This window comes from Bubalus bubalis, chromosome 4 (assembly GCF_019923935.1).
Source record: "Bubalus bubalis isolate 160015118507 breed Murrah chromosome 4, NDDB_SH_1, whole genome shotgun sequence".
NCBI lineage: Eukaryota > Metazoa > Chordata > Mammalia > Artiodactyla > Bovidae > Bubalus > Bubalus bubalis.
In genome coordinates, this window is record NC_059160.1 from 92,611,502 (window position 1) to 92,627,684 (window position 16,183).

The window sequence follows — 16,183 nt, forward strand, 5'->3', positions numbered from 1 at the left end:
TGGCCCAGGGTGGGGCAGTGACTTGTTCAAGGTCACCAGCATTGCCCAGCCAGAGATTTCCCAGACCAGGAAAGAAGTGGGGGTGTGGGGTATAGGGGGAGGAATTCCTGGCATGGGTGGGGCGTAGACTCCAGAGGGCAGATCCTGGGAGGGGGGAGCTGCGTCTTGGGGGGAGGAGGGGCCAGCTGTGGAACTTGGGTGGGTTTAGGAGGTGGAGGGCTAGGGGGCTGGGTGGGAGGTAGCGGGGAAAAGAGTTGAGGATGAACACTGAGGAATAAGGACTTTAGAGAGTGTGTGTGTGAGTGTGTGATGTGCATGTGCTCATGTGAGTGATATGGTTTGTGTGTGTATGTGTGTCTGTAAGTGACATGGTGTGCATGTAGGTGAATGTTTGTATGAATGTGTATGCGCGTGTATGTATATATGCATATATGTATGTGACTGTGTATGTGTGTGAGTGTGTGTGTGTGTGTCTCTCTCTCTCACACACACACACACCCTGCAGCAGACACACTGAAGGTCTCTTTGGGCATCCCTTGGCCTGAGCTATGGAGGAGAGGGAGGGGAAGGGGCCTGGGTCTCCACTGAGATCACTGAGAAAGGGTTGCTGCTGATTTGTCCTCCTTGTCTAATTGAAATGAAAACCAGGAAGGGCATTCCATGCCCACCCTCCTCCACCCAGGATGCCCCCAAGGGCTTGGTCTGAAGTGACAACTTGGCCTGTGGGGCTAGAAGTGGCCTAAAGATGACAACAGCCCTGTCAGTTGTCTTTTCCAAAAGCTTCTCTGGCTACCTCTCTAGCAGAGCTAAAAGGGCAGCAGAGCCATGCAGAGGGTGTGGCATGTGTGGCTGGAGACTAGGTAGTGAGGCCAGTGCTTAGCTCCTTGGTCCAGTGTTCCTTGTTCCAGCACATTTATCCCCATCTTCATCCTGGGTTTGAAACTGCTGGGCATTGTTTGGTGGTGGCTTCAGCTGTGGGACCTTTAAACAGGAAAGTGGCAGGGGTGGGGAATAGGCAGGAGTGTCTGAGTGCAAATATAAGCATATTGCACAGATGTGCTTACAAAAGTGTGCAAGTGTGTATCCACAGAGGCACCTATCCACCTGCTCCCCCAAAATAGACTCCCATTTGTACAAGTTCATTCCCAATCATGCAAACACATATGTAAACACAAATGCCTAGAATGTGTATACCGCCGAGCCCAGGAACCTGCGGGCATGTGCACACAAAACACATGAAACACTAGCGCCAAGCGTCTCACACACACACAGGTGTCCCCTTCTTCTCCTGAGACAAGTGAAGTAAGTGGACAGGAATGTGATCTGGGAGTGGGGGGAAGGGCAGGCCCAGGGTAACTATTATCAGGGGCCTCTGGGCTTCAGATGGCTCCTGGGTGGGGAGGAGAGGGGCAAGAACTGGGGTCCTGCCCCACTTGGGCTAGTCTCTGTATAGAAATGAGGTGTGGGGCCTGTGGCCAGGGAAACCAAGCTCTGGTGGGCTCATCTTGGGGTTAGCTGACTCAAGAACTGGACTGCTTGATCTCTCAAGTTGGAGATGAACTTGGGTGGGAATGATTTTCTGGCTTTCAGTAGCCTGGGGAAGGGACCCGGGTTGGGAGGCTGATTCCTGCACTGGAACATTTTGTTCACCTCTTAGCTCAATCTTTTATCGCTTGATCTTTCTGCTGTCAGAAATCTGGATATTCTTCACCTCTTTCCCATGCCTCCTCCAGGAAGCCTCCCCTAACTCTCAGATGGATTGGGCCCGCTGTCTTCCACCGCTTTTTGCATTCGCCTGCATCAAGGGGTCTGGGGGTCTACAGCCCTCCTCCCCAGTCTGGACTGGCCCAGGCTGGGACAGAAAGCCTCCCCCAGGTGGACCGCGCGGAGGGCGGAAGCGCGGTCCCGGGAGGGGCCAGCGGGCAGAGAAAGGTGGCGCGCGGCCAGCCCCGCCCCTACCTGTGTAAGCCGATCCGCTCGCGCCTAGCGGATAAAAGCGGCCGTGTTCCCCGGAGGTCAGCGAGTTCAGCCCCTTGTCTCTAGCCGCTCATTCTATCCCGACCCAGCTCAGCATGTCGCTCCACTTCGGCTCCCAGGTCTTCAGCTCGCGCTCCGCCGCCTTCCCGGGCCGCGGCACCCAGGTGCGCCTGAGCTCGGTGCGCCCCGGCGGCTTCGGCAGCAGCAGCAGTCTCTATGGCTTGGGCGCCTCTCGGCCTCGAGTGGCCGCGCGCTCATCCTACGGGGCCCCAGTGGGCCCCGGCATCCGCGCGGTCACCATCAATCAGAGCCTGCTGACCCCGCTGCAGGTGGACATCGACCCCTCCATCCAGCAGGTGCGCCAGGAGGAGCGCGAGCAGATCAAGACCCTCAACAACAAGTTCGCCTCCTTCATCGACAAGGTGAGCTCCCTCACTGCCAGGAGCCAGGCTCCAGGCCCCAGTAGCGGCCCCGCCGTGCCAACGTGAGCCGGGCGCTGGGAGGGCTGGTAGGGCTCTCCTTCCTCGGATATCGGGGACTGAACCCTCCCCATGAATCCTGTGGCTGTTTTGCCAACCTCAGCCTCTCCCGGCAAGCTACCCAAATCAACCTGCTTTTTCCCTCCCCTAATGTGTGCCGGGGGCTGTCCTGTGAGCTGGAGTTCTTGGGCCCAGTTTTTGAGTTCCAAACACCTTTCCCTGGGCCCCTTTCTCTGAGAGGGGGCTGTGTGGAGTCGGAGATGGGATAGGTTGAGAACCCTCCCACCTGTCCTCTCCAGTTATTATCTAGCAGTTGCTGGAAATAAAGGGCTGGAGAGAGGGAGGCTCCCAACCCTGGCTGCCCCACCTACTTGGTCTTCCCACCCTCTGTTTGGTGGTGGGAAGTGAGGCTCTTCCTGCCCTTGGAGAGAGCCCATTGGGGGCACTGAGTGCCCCCTGGAAGGGCCATTTAGGAAGTGTTTTTCTCGGTTGTTCAGGTCCCAAAAGAGTGGGGGATGGAGATGGGGGCGCAGACTTGTGGGGGCTGGACCCAGGAACTAAGTGCTAGTTCCCTGGAGCAGAGCCAGGGTCTCCTCCCTGGGCATGGAGCAGGCTTTTCCTCTCCTGCTTTGTGTAACTCTCCGCTTCTCTGTTCCCCATCTCCTCCTCTCCTTCACCCTTCAGACCATACACATCCTTCAGGTTCTGGGGCAGCCTCCACAGAAAGCCCCAGGCCCAGGCTTCCTCCCCCTGCAACTTAGCTGCAGCCCCAGGGTTCTGCTGCCTGAATGGCTGGTCTTGAGGAGGCTGGCTTCCCACCACCAGTCATACTGGTGCTTCTTAGGGCTCCTTTTACACTGGCTTGATTCTAGCATCCTGTCCTGAGGCCCTGTTGGACAAAGAGGGAAGAGGGGAAGGGAGGATATTGAGAGAGGAAGAGATAAGGTCCCAGCCTGAAGGGAGGGGGCCCAAGTCAGGCTCAGGATGAAGATAGGAAGGAGGCAGCCCTTCCGAGTGGAGAAGGCAATGGCACCCCACTCCAGTACTCTTGCCTGGAAAATCCCATGGATGGAGGAGCCTGGTATGTCCTGGTAGGTCCATGGGATAGCTAAGAGTCGGATACGACTGAGCGACTTCACTTTCACTTTTCACTTTCATGCATTGGAGAAGGAAATGGCAACCCACTCCAGTGTTCTGGCCTGGAGAATCCCAGGGACAGGGGAGCCTGGTGGGCTGCCATCTATGGGGTCGCACAGAGTCGAACACAACTGAAGTGACTTAGCAGCAGTAGCAGCCCTTCCGAGAGGGTGGTGGAGACCATCACCTGTGGTGTGATGGGGAGCAGAGGAAGGAGGAGACCCTAAAGTGTAAGCACTGGGACATGTCTGTGATCTGAGCCCTGCACACACTGGAGACAGAGAGTCCTGGAGGAGAGGCTTGTTCAGGGTGGGCTTCCTGGAGAAGAGGGCCAAGGACTAGTGGTCCAGCTTGGGGGAAGAGCCAGTGGGAATGCGATTCTGCCAGGTGGCTGGAGAGCCTCCCAACTGCGCTGAGTGGCACAGTCTGCCCTCCATGAGTTCCCTCCTCCTGCTCCTTCTAGGTGCGGTTTCTGGAGCAGCAGAACAAGCTGCTGGAGACCAAGTGGGCGCTGCTGCAGGAGCAGAAGTCTGCCAAGAGCAACCGCCTCCCCGGCATCTTTGAGGCCCAGATTGCTGGCCTGCGGAAGCAACTAGAGGCCCTGCAGCTGGATGGGGGTCGCCTGGAGGTGGAGCTTCGGAACATGCAGGATGTCGTGGAAGACTTCAAGAATAAGTATGGTCCCCCAGTGCAACCTGTGGGGATTCGTGCCCTGGGCCAATGTGCCCCTGTCAGCTCACCCCCTCATAATCCTTCTGGGGTCAGAGGTCAGGGGGTGCTGCTGCTCAGTACAATACCTCCCTCAAGGGAAGGAAGGTCTTGATTCACAGGTTCCCTGCCTCTCCTCAGCTTGCTTCTCTTTGTCTCTGGGGGCCGTTTTCAAGTCATTCTGGTCCTTTCTCCCGACTTATTTCCAAAGAACTCTCTCAGCCCTTTCCTGATCCACACTGTTCCCTTTGGGAGCCTGACCAGGGCCCAGGAGACAGCAGGGCAAGAAGTGTCCTATGACAGATGTGCGTCAGAACTTGTATGACCCTCAGATTATTCTAGAACAACTCCATTTTTTTCCTGTGAGGATTAGAGTCCAGCAAGCTGCAGGGACTTGATTGAGGTTGCAGAGTAGATCATTGGGAGTGCTGGGTCTTGCTTTGGGGCCCCTGACTCCCGAGAGGAGACATACATGGAGCCAACTTGAGGAGGAAAGAAGCAGAGAGGATGATCACTGTGAGCAGTGGGTGAGGTTGCAGAGGCTGGGGTGGGGGTGGGGATGGGGGCTTCTGGCCAGAGCAGGAACCGGAAAGGAGGCTATGAGGAGGGGCAGGGAGTATGGAAGCTGGTTTTGAGGGCAGGCCTTTGAGGTACCTGCTGTTCTCACTGAATAGAAACCAAAGCCAGAGGCTGAGTGGGCATCCCTGCCCTGTGGGCACAGGGTTGGGGGTGGGTAATGAGTGAGTTCTGTGCTCTGCCTAGGGGTGTATGACTAAGCGAGCAGGGCCACTTCCTCTGACTGGAGGTAGAACAAACAAAGGCCTCAGAAGGGAGCGTCCCTTCCCCCCTCCCCCAACTTCCCTAGGGCAACAGTCAACAGGATTAATCCCACAGCAGGTGGAACCAGACAGGTGCAGGGCAGGGGAGGCTCGGGACAGCCTGTGAGCCCCTGTCGTCCAGGCCTCCCCTGCCCTGTGTGTGTGCACACATGCTCCCCCCCCAGCCAAAGCCCCAGAGCACTTTCCTGGGGCCCCAGGCTGAGCTCTGGGCCAGGCTGAAGGAGGAGCTGGAAGGGAATGTGCGGAGGGGTCCTGATGCAGCTGCCCAGGGAGCCCTCCTCTGTGTGCCCTCTGGGCCCAGTGGCACAGCAGGAATGGACAGACAGCCTTGTAGATATTTTTCTAACTATTCTAGAGGCTGGGGTAGGGGGAGTGGACTTTGGGGGTCTGGGCTCCTGGAGGGCCTCTGCCTGTCTGAGCATCCTGCTCCCCACTGAAATTGCCCCACATTGCTCCTGTTGTTCTCTGGAAGCTTGTGTGCACTGCTGAGTTTCAGTTTCCGACACCTATTTTGAATCCTCCAGTAAACACTGGGTCAAGCCCAGCTGCCCTCTTGCTCTGTGCCTGGCTTTGCTGGTGTCCTTCTACGGGCAAGGGGCTGGCTCCTTGAGAGAAAGAAGGATGGGAGGGGGGCTGTGAGAGTAGGGATGGGGGCTCCCCACCTACTTGGGACCTGGTTCTTCTTCCCGAGTCCACAAGGTTCCTCCTCTTCAGGCCCCTTCTTCACCCTCAGCCAATGGGATTAAGCAGGTTAAGCTCAAGCGTCAGATGACCAGGCCTCAAGTCTGGGCTTTGCACTTAACAGCTTGATGACTGCACAGAGTACTTTGCCTCTCAGCACCTCTGTTCCTCTTCCTGTGAGTCACAGCACCATTGTTAACAGGATTGTTGTGGACATTAAATAAGCAAATGCGCAGGAAGCACGTAATGGGGCAGGGCCATATGAAGCGGTCCATAAGCATGGCTGTTCTCTGCCGTCTCACTCCCAGGATATGTAGCCTCTGTCCTTTAATTCACATATGTTCCCTGCTCCCCCACCCCCACCCCCTGCCAAGACTCAAAGTCCTAGGAATAGCCATATGGACGAGTCAGGGACACTTTGCGTCATAAGTGAAAGTGAAAGTCGCTCAGTCGTGTCTGACTCTTTGCCACCCCATGGACTATACAGTCCATGGAATTCTCCAGGCCCGAACACTGGAGTGGGTAGCCGTTCCCTTCTCCAGGGGATCTTCCCAACCCGATTGAACCCAGGTCTCCCACATTGCAGGTGAATTCTTTACCAGCTAAGCCACCAGGGAAGCCCAAGAATACAGGAATGGGTAGTCTGTCCCTTCTCCACTGGATCTTCCTGACCCAGGAATCGAACCAGGGTCTCCTGCATTGTGGAGATTCTTTACCAACTGAGCTACTGTGTCATTAAGGAGGGAGTGAAGGCGATGCATGGCAGACCTTCACACTTGGATATGAGGGGATGGAGGCAGAGTTGCACCAACACCATGCTTCCCTTCTTTGCTGCAGGTATGAAGATGAAATTAACCGTCGCACAGCTGCTGAGAATGAGTTTGTGGTGTTGAAGAAGGTGAGGGGGCAGACAGGGAGGGTAGGGATCATTGTAGAAACAGAGGGGCCAGGGGACCACATGCCTCTCACCAAAGCAACCAATAGGAACCTGGGTCAGAGTCTGGCTGGGTCTATAAGAGGGAAATGATGGGCTTGGAGAAGGAAAGATCTGAAAGCCAGGCCCTTTATAAGGCTATATTGTGTGCATGTATGTGTGTGCATGTGTGTGGTGTGTGTGTGTGTCTGGCAAGTCAGTAGACTTGTTTCTGGGCTTGGAAAGGTTAGAATTAAGACTACAAGTTGGAGGTTAGAGAGGGCAGTTTCAACCCCACAATAAATAAGTGTTCTATCAGTTAAAACATTCAGTTACAGAAGAGGGTGGCACATGGCAGGCCTGAAATATGGAATGGATGGGCTGCCTTGAGGCAGAGGGAGCCTTCCCATACCTGGAGGTGTGCAAGTTGAGTTTGGAAGGCCTTAGGAATAAGGGCTTGACTTAAGACTATGATTTAAAGTACACTTACTCAGTGTCCCAGGCCCATCCACAGAAATGTAACCTGCCCTGGAGTGCTAGCCCTTGGAAATTCAGGGATGAGTGGAGGTGAGCGCTCCCCACAGGAGCTAACCCACAGCAGAGGATGGGGCCCAGGCATCATCTGGACTTGTGGAGTTATCTGTGGCCTTCCTGCTTCAGTATCACCCAAGTTGCCAGTTACACATTTGGGCTGGAGATTTCTCATCTCTGGGGGTGGTATCCTGGAGTCTGAGTGATTTCATGCTCTCCTATTTGAAGCTGAGGCTCCTGGAGTTGTAGTGATTTGTTCAAGGTGACATAGCCTCTAGTGGGCAGAACCGGGGGTGTGTCTAAACAAGCCTTTAGGAACTGGTGAAGTGCTAGGTTTGGGGCTTCAGAATGCTCTGGGCTGTCAGTGCTGAGAAGGCACCTCCAGTCCTGGGGATGAGTGGAGAAAATGTCTATCTCAAAGCCTGGGTGGGTCCACTGGAGGGAACTTTCCGCTGTGGATGTGTCAGGCAGCATGGAGCTGCTGTATGTTTCTTGGTAGGGCAATGGGCTTTGGTCCTGGGGTTGGACAGTACTGGCTGCCAAATATTTCACGTACTGAGAACACGCTATCTATCTACCCCTTCTTGCCACCACCCCTCCCAGGATGTGGATGTTGCCTACATGAACAAGGTGGAGTTGCAGGACAAGGTGGATACCCTGAATGATGAGATCAACTTCCTCAGGACCCTCTATGAGCAGGTGAAGACCTCAGAGATGGGAAATATGCCATATCCTACATGTCCTAGCCAGGGGGCCATCTGGTCTACCCTCTGCCTCTGGGTCAGTCTGGGTGTGTGTTGGGGAGATGTAGGGGAGATGACCCTGCTCTTTACTTTTTCTAGATTCAGGAATCTGTGGTGGGTGAGGAGCTCAGGAAGAGCTGAGGCAGTGCAGCAGGGGGGTGAAGAAGGGGGGTTGGGGGGTGTGTCAGTCAAAATTGGCCTTCTAGCGACATGGGATGATCATTTGTAAGGAAGGGGGATTGGGAGGGGCTGGAAGAAACCAGGAGGATGTTGAGGGATCTGGGCTGTGACAGGGTTCATGGGTGCGCTGGGTGGGCTGGCAGGGGAGCCAGGTCAGGAGAGATTGGAGTGCCTGAGGGTTTACGCCCACCACCCAGCCTCTCTCTCTCCCTACCCCTCCCATCTCCTTTCCTGCCCTGCCCTGAGCTTCCAGATCCTTTCCCTGAAGGGGGTTAAAAAACACTTCATCCCATTAGTGTGAGGCTCTGGCCTTAGGCAGAAGATAGTATGGCTGATCATCAGGCTGGTCTGGGACATAGTTACACAAGAGGCTAGTTACACAAGTTACACATATTTACACAAGTAAGTTGAGTTTGGAAGGCCTTAGGAATAAGGGCTTACTTATTCCTATTTCTTACTTCTTCAGTTCTTCTTACTTCAGTTCTTACCTCTCTTACTTCTTACTTCTTCAGTCTCGTTTTTACCTGAACATCCAGCTTCCATTTGCATCTCTGAGAGAATTTCCATGTGTGTTAATTTTGGGGGCTGGATCCTTGAAGCTGATTTTGGGCCCTCCTAGTCTCATTGTGGGCCTTTATATGTCTATCACATGTTATATGTGTGTGTGTGTATGTATATACATGTATATGTAATTATTTTCCTCTTGTTATGAAATACATACTCACTGCAAAAAATCTAGAAAATTAAGTAAAGCATAAAATTGAAAACAAGCTTCCTATACCATCTCTTATCATCTTGATAGCTACCTTTTCAGGCTCTTTCTGTGTATATATATATATATATATATATATATATATGTACACACACATAAAGATACAGAAATATACACATTTAATAAAATAGAATCATACTTTTTTTACATAACTGTATATCATGGATATAGTTCCCTGTCCATAAATATGGCTGTATCATCAGTGTTAAAGGCTGCAGAGTGTTCCATCCATACTAGGGTGGAATATGACTTTTTTTTACCCACCCCCTAGTGATCCTCTTCATAATAGAGCTCAACCTGCACAGCAACTCACAGCCAGGAGCCACCGCAGTTCAGCACACTCTGTTTTTCCTCTGTGATCCCACCAGACTCTTTGATTTGACAAGCTGCTGATGGGCTCCTCCGGGAGCCAGGGCTGGCGGAGCCATTTAGTAGGTGCTGGGTCTGTTGTGCCCTCTGGCTGCCTGGTGACTCGCTCCCACTCTGGCCTCTTCTCCTTTTATCTTTCCCTAGTGCAAGGGATCCCAGGATGGGCGTGGGGACAGGAATGTGTCACCCAAGCCCTGATGCCCTGTCTGGTCCCTATAGGAGCTGAAAGAGCTGCAGTCTGAGGTCTCAGACACATCCGTGGTCCTGTCCATGGACAACAACCGCTCCCTGGACTTGGACAGCATCATTGCTGAAGTCAAGGCCCAGTATGAGGAGATCGCCAACCGCAGCCGGGCCGAGGCCGAGGCCTGTTACCAGACCAAGGTGTGTGCTCACTGGAGCCATTATTTTCTCTTCCTGGCAGGGTCCTGGGTGGTGGCTTCCCTTACCCCTCACCCTGTCTCGAGCCTTTGGGGCCTGTGTCTCACTGTGCTGACAGGCACCAGGGATTAAGTCTGTGGGGGTCTCCAGCATCCTGGGAAGAAGAGGAAGAGAAGGCCAGGCCCCTGCCCAGGGAGAGATTCCAGCCTGATGTAGGGGGCAAGGCAGAGGAAATGGACATGGAGTAATAATTATTATAGCTGAAATTTGGCGAGTAAGCACAGTGCTAGGCAACATTTCAAATGTTTTACCTGTATTGACTCATATAACCCACAGAACAGCCCGTTAGGTAGGCAATATTATCCCTTTTTCACAAGTGGGGAAACTGAGGCGTGGAGAGGTTAAGTGATTTTTCTAGCTCCACACAGGTAGTGAATGGAAGAGCACAGACCAGATTCTGGATCCAAGGGCTCCAGATTAGGTTTAATCATTATATGCACTGGGCAAGGGCAGGGCAGCTGACAGGCAGGAGCTGAGGGAGTGGGTGGGGCTGGGGTGGGGTGGGGGATGCTGGGGTAACTGAGGGAAGGAGCCTGAGGGTTTAAAAGTGGCTAGAGTGATGTCTCTGCAGATATAGGGGGTCATCCATGGTGCACGTGAGAACACAGGTATGTCAGTAAGGACTTGCTGTGTGACTCTCAGGCAGTCCCTTCCACTCTCTGGGACTCATTCTCTTCATCTGTGAGATGGATGATGCTGATCTCAGACTTCCTGTGGTTCTCCAGCGTTAGGACATGATGGAAACGGGAAGAGCACTGGTATCAGTGGGGACGGGCCCAGGGAGCCATCGTTGTCCTCCCTGTCCTGTCTGGGACGAAGCTGAACCCTGCCCCACCCCACTGTCCAGGAGTCTGGCCTCTGGCATCGGGCAAAGTTTGCTGGGAGTCAGACTGTCCCTCCCTGGCATGATAAGCTGGGAGGCCTTGTCACTCAGAACCTGGGGCCTTCTTTGGGTGGGGAGAAGACAAGCCCCCTGTAATCATAGCCCACCCTTGCCATACCCTTCTGTGTGGTCCCTCCAGTTTGAGACCCTCCAGGCCCAGGCTGGGAAGCATGGGGACGACATCCGGAATACCCGGAATGAGATTGCGGACATGAACCGGGCTGTCCAGAGGCTGCAGGCCGAGATCGACAGCATCAAGAACCAGGTGGGCACCAGTGCTTGTCCTTGGGGCAGGTGAAGGGCAGCCAGCTGGGACCGTGCTCAGGATGACAAGCAGGAGGCAGGGGCATCAGTCCTGCCCCTGCTGCCCTGGGGATGAGGCTGGGGCAGCTCTAGCCTCTCAGACCCTCCAGGATGAAATGTTCTTGACCAGGTGCTGGTTTGGCCTAAGGGAGAACAGGAGTCCTAGCAGGGCATAGAGCTCGTGGAGGGAGCCTCAGGCTGCTGGCCAGATGAGAACCACCATTCATTGTCACATTGGTCCTGAGCCCTCTTCTTGCACCTAGCTCTGGGTGCAATGTCTACCTGGGATGGGGGCCACGGGGTCTGGGGCCAACTTGCTGTGACTCCCAAGACCCTGCCACATCCGCTGACCTCACTCCCCACCACTCCCTCTCTGGCCGTGCTCTTGCCGCTTGCTGGAGATGATGTTTGCCAAGCATCTTCATGCTTTGGGGCCTTTGCACTTGGTGTTCCCTCCACCTAGAATGTGGTTCTCCCAGCTCTGCACATCGTGCCCCTTTCTCATCATCTTTTGTTGAGGACAAAAGACCTCTTCTCAGAGATGGCTTCCTCAGCCATCTAGCCACTCTCTTAGCAGTCTGTGGGAAGATCCCTGAAACACTTAACACTCTCTGAAATGTTCTGTCTTATACTGGACTGGGTAGCTATTCTCTTCTTCAGCAGATCTTCCTGACCCAGGAATCAAACCCGGGTCTCCCACATTGCAGGCAGAGTCTTTCTGTCTGAGCCACTAGGGAAGTCCGTTGACTTACTAGGTAAGTCTTATTAATTAAGTGTAAGTAAATATTGTCCCCCACCTCCACTGGGATACTAAAAATGCTGTAGTAGCTGGGCCCCCCTTCCATCTGGTTCACTGCTCCTCCCTTCCCAGCATAGTAGGGCACAGGTCTCAGATGACAGACTGATGGGAGGAGATCCTGTGAAGCTGGGGCGGGGGGCACTGATGAGAAAGGGTCCCCTAAGATCTGACGAAGGCATGGAAGTAGGGGAGGAGGCTAAGCTTCAGCAGGCATCTGCAGTGGGAAGGGAAAGAAGATGATGGTTGACAGCTGGGGGATGGGATGTGAGGGTGATCTACCCAGAAATGTCCACCCCTTGGAGCCCTGCAGGCCTGTCTACATGTGGGCGAGGATGGAGGCTTCCTCCTGGCACAGAATCAGAGCCATGAGTCAGTGGTGCAGTGAGCCAGCATCCAGGCCAGGCGGGGAGGCCCAGAGTAACGGGTGGCAGTTTCCCGAACCCCACAGCTTCTCCTATATCCGGTTCTTCTCTCACACAGCAGGGCAGGCTCAGGCCTGGAAGCTGTGGCTCAGACGCAGTGGAATGACCCTGCCAAGGGGGCACCAATGTGATGGGGAGGATGCTGACCAGTGGATGGGGGCAAGGGCGTCAGCCAGCCTTCAGGGCAGGATTGGGAGGATTGGGCAGAGAGGCAGAGTGCATGCGCTGAGGAGAGAGGATCTGAGGGCAGAAGGTGGTTGTGAGAATGAAGGAGAAGGAGCCCTGGGCTAGGGGATGGGATGGTGGCCCTTGGAAATGAATAAGGGGCAGCTCAGGCTTCTCAGGTGGTGCAACAGTAAAGAGTCCACCTGTCAAGGTAGGAGATGCAGGTTCCATCCCTGGGTTGGGAAGATCCCCTGGAGAAGGAAATGGCAACCCACTCCAGTATTCTTGCCTGGAGATTCTCATGGACAGAGGAGCCCAGCAGGCTACAGTCCATGGGGTCGCAAAAAGTCAGACACGCCTGAGTGCGCGCACACACACACACACACACACACACACAAAACACTATATAGGCTCCTCTAGTGGGGGATGGGCCACAAGAGGGAACACTAAGGCCAGGCAGGAAGTGATAGCTGTTGCTCAGGTCCCTCTGAATCACACCACCCCTCCCTGCACCTGGGGGGCTGTTGACTTGGAATCTAGGGGTTCCAGGAAGCATTTCTGTGCTCCAAGTCTCCCTGTTCTGGGCCTGTTGCAAAATGGCTCCTGTTTTCAAGGTACCTGAAAGGTGCCTGGTCATCTGCCTGAAATTTGAGTACTACGCTAGAATCCCATGGCCTTGGAGCTCCTCCAGCTAGGGGTCGGGTATGTGAGCATTTGTAAATCATAATCGCATTTACTCATAGTAGCATTTATTAAGTGCTTACTGAATACTAGACACTGTGCCAAGGACTTGTATATTATTTCATTTCATTACTTGAGCTATTCCCATCTATATTTATATACTGTGATTAATGTTATTTTAGAAAAGAGGAGACTTTTGGCTTAGAAGGGTTGATTCATACAAGATCACATGGCTTGTAAGAGGTAGAGCCAGAACTGAAAGCTAGGCATTGGGTATCAAAGCCCATGTTTTTAAAAATTAATTACTGGCTGTGCTGGGTCTTAGTTGCTGCACGCAAGCTTTCTCTAGTTGTGACAAGCGAGGGCTACTCTCTAGTGGTGATGTGCAGTCTTCTCATTGCTGTGGCTTCTCTTGTTGCAGAGCACAGGCTTTAGGGCGCATGGGTTCAGTAGCTGTGGCACACTGGCTTAGTTGCCCCTTGGTGTGTGGGATCGTCCCAGACCAGGGAGGGAGCCTGTGTCCTCTGCACTGGCAGGTGGATTCTTAACCGCTGGACCACCTGGGAAGTCCCTCAAAGCCCATGTTTTAAACCCTTGGGATTCCCTGGTGCTTGGGGAAGGAGGCTGGTGCCAGTGAAGCCACATTAAGCAAGTTGCCCAGGAGCTTACCACAGGATGGGGAGACAGGAAGGCAGTGACTGATGAGGCCTGCGACCCCGGTTCAGAGCCCCCCGCTACTCCCCACAGCGCGCCAAGTTGGAAGCCGCCATTGCTGATGCTGAACAGCGTGGGGAACTGGCTGTCAAGGATGCACGGGCCAAGCAGGAGGATCTGGAGGCCGCCCTGCAGAAGGCCAAGCAGGACATGACCCGGCAGCTCCGGGAGTACCAGGAGCTCATGAATGTCAAGCTGGCCCTGGACATCGAGATCGCCACCTACCGCAAGCTGCTGGAGGGCGAGGAGAGCCGGTGAGGACGTACAAGCTGGCTCAGTGGGGCTTGCAGCTTGACACCCATCCACCTGCAAGCATTTCCTGTATCCCTCCTTCTGCAGGGCGCTGAGGATGGGAAGTGCAGGGAGGGTACAGATAATGCTTGCTTCTTTGCCCTTGATGGCTTTCTGGAGGGAAGACCTTGTGGTATAAGCTCAGTGGGAAAGTTGATAACAGCATTTTTGTGTGTTAACAAGGTCATCTTATTTGATTCTCACATCAGGTAAGCAAGACAGGTATTATTGACTTCTGAGTATACAGAGGGGAAACTGGTTAGTTTTATTAACTGAGGGGACAGAGCCAGTATGCAATTGAGCTCTGCTGAGTCCTGGTCCAGCCGTCTTCCTTGGCAACAGTCTGCTTCTCACTACATAATTGAGGGCTAAGTCATGGGGTGTTCACTGAGCATGGTGAGGAGGTAAATTTCCCCTGTCCCCAGAGATATTTGCATGCTTACCTGCAGCCTGTGATGAAGCTGGGCTGGGTTAGTCTTACAGGAAATTCTTCACAAAAGACTCAAAACCTATGTCCGTAAAGTTGGGTCTTCATTCATACCTTGATGGCTTGATTGACTCATTTTGTCAACAGATAAGGGGCCTGGAAGATTCCTAGTGTCTACCTCTCTTGCCCCTGCCCTTTGCTCTATCCCCTTCCAGGACATGGGGCTGCTGAGGTCAGCTGGGCTTCCTTCACTTGCTCCACTAAATTGAGGCCTTCCCTCCTCCCTGCAGCGTAAATTCATCCTCACGGCCAAGGGCTTGGTGACAATGGGGCTATGAGTCACAGAACAAACATACCTGTCTCGGATAGATGTTTAATTTCCAGTACAAGACCTGTTTCAGCTCCCCAGGCTGCTTAAAGCCACCGCTGCCTCCTCTTCCCCTCGCAGTTTCCACTGTAGCTGAATTCACTCAGTCAACACTTACACTTCGTTAACCATTTCAACCCATATTAAGTAAATAGCATGTGCCAGACCTCATGCTGGTGACTGGAGATGCAGAAATCAATAAGCCACAGCCTTCTTTGAAGATTTTATGATCTGGTTAAGGGAGGCAGCCATCTACATAAATAATAAGAGCAGCTACCATTTACAGAATCTTGTGTGCCCAGGGCTTTAGGTAAGTTATGAGTTTAACCCTCACAAACAACCTTGTGAGGTTGGGACAGGTTAAGACTGCATTTACAAGTGAGGAAATGGAGGCTCTGAGACGTTCCCAAGATTGTTGTAGCCAGAAGTGAAAGGCTGCAGGAAGGCTGGATGTGTGGGGACACAGGAATGAACATGAGTCCTGCTTGCGGCCTGGATGGAGGGGTGCAGGAGTGCCTCCTCCAGTGCTGAGGAGAGAGCAGCCCTCACAGGTCTCTCCTCTGCCCCCAGGTTGACCGGAGATGGAGTGGGAGCCGTGAACATCTGTAAGTCCTTGGCTGCGGCCCATCACCTGTGCTGTCCAGATTAGGCTGGGTCTATTAGATGGCACATTGGCCTGAAGACCTGGCCTCATGGAGGCCCTGCACCTCCTTCCCTTAAATAGCTTTCAGCAGGTGCCTGGAGATTCCATCCATACAGGCTCAACAGCCCAGCAAAGCCATGCATGAGGGCAGGGTGGGGCTGGGCAGTGTGGAGCAGCCCTCACTTCTGTCTGAGGCTACTTCTGGGTTGGCCCCTGGCTGTTGGTGGGGGAAACGTAGTGGGTAGAGGGAGGGAAACAGGCAGCTGTGGCAGGAGGCTGGGGGTGCAGGTAGTGGGCCTCACACTGATGGAGACCTCTTCTCTTCTCTCTCAGCTGTGGTCAGTTCCGCGGGCGGCTCTGGTAGCCGGCTGACCTTTGGGGGGACCATGGGCAACAACGCCCTGAGATTCTCCAGCGCTGGAGGGCCTGGGACCCTCAAGGCCTACTCCATGAGGACCACATCCGCCACAAGCAGGAGCCCCCGCAAATGAGCCCTGGGTGTGGGGAGATACACACCCCCTCCTCCCATAGTCACAAGGAGACCCCCAACCCTGGTCCCACCCTCATCCCAAGAACTGCAAGGCAGTTTGAAAAAAGATATCAGAATAGCTTCCAATAAAGCAGCTGCTTTCTGAGGCCTGGATGAGCCCCTGCCTGGCACCTGGTATCCTGGCTTCATTAGGCCCGGAGGGGAAGGTGTGGAGAGTGAGGGCTCTAG

General features: G+C 53.9%; 1 protein-coding gene across 1 annotated transcript; it reads left to right on the forward strand.

The window, feature by feature from the left end:
- Positions 1-1,999: 1,999 nt before the first annotated feature.
- LOC102391325 (keratin, type II cytoskeletal 7) lies at positions 2,000-16,125 on the forward strand. The gene is made up of 9 exons (XM_006058474.3): positions 2,000-2,399; positions 4,057-4,268; positions 6,659-6,719; positions 7,869-7,964; positions 9,549-9,713; positions 10,793-10,918; positions 13,771-13,991; positions 15,393-15,427; positions 15,799-16,125. Exons 1-9 carry the CDS (start codon positions 2,073-2,075, stop codon positions 15,954-15,956), a joined length of 1,401 nt encoding a protein of 466 aa, XP_006058536.2. The 5' UTR covers positions 2,000-2,072; the 3' UTR covers positions 15,957-16,125.
- The last annotated feature ends 58 nt before the right edge of the window (positions 16,126-16,183 follow it).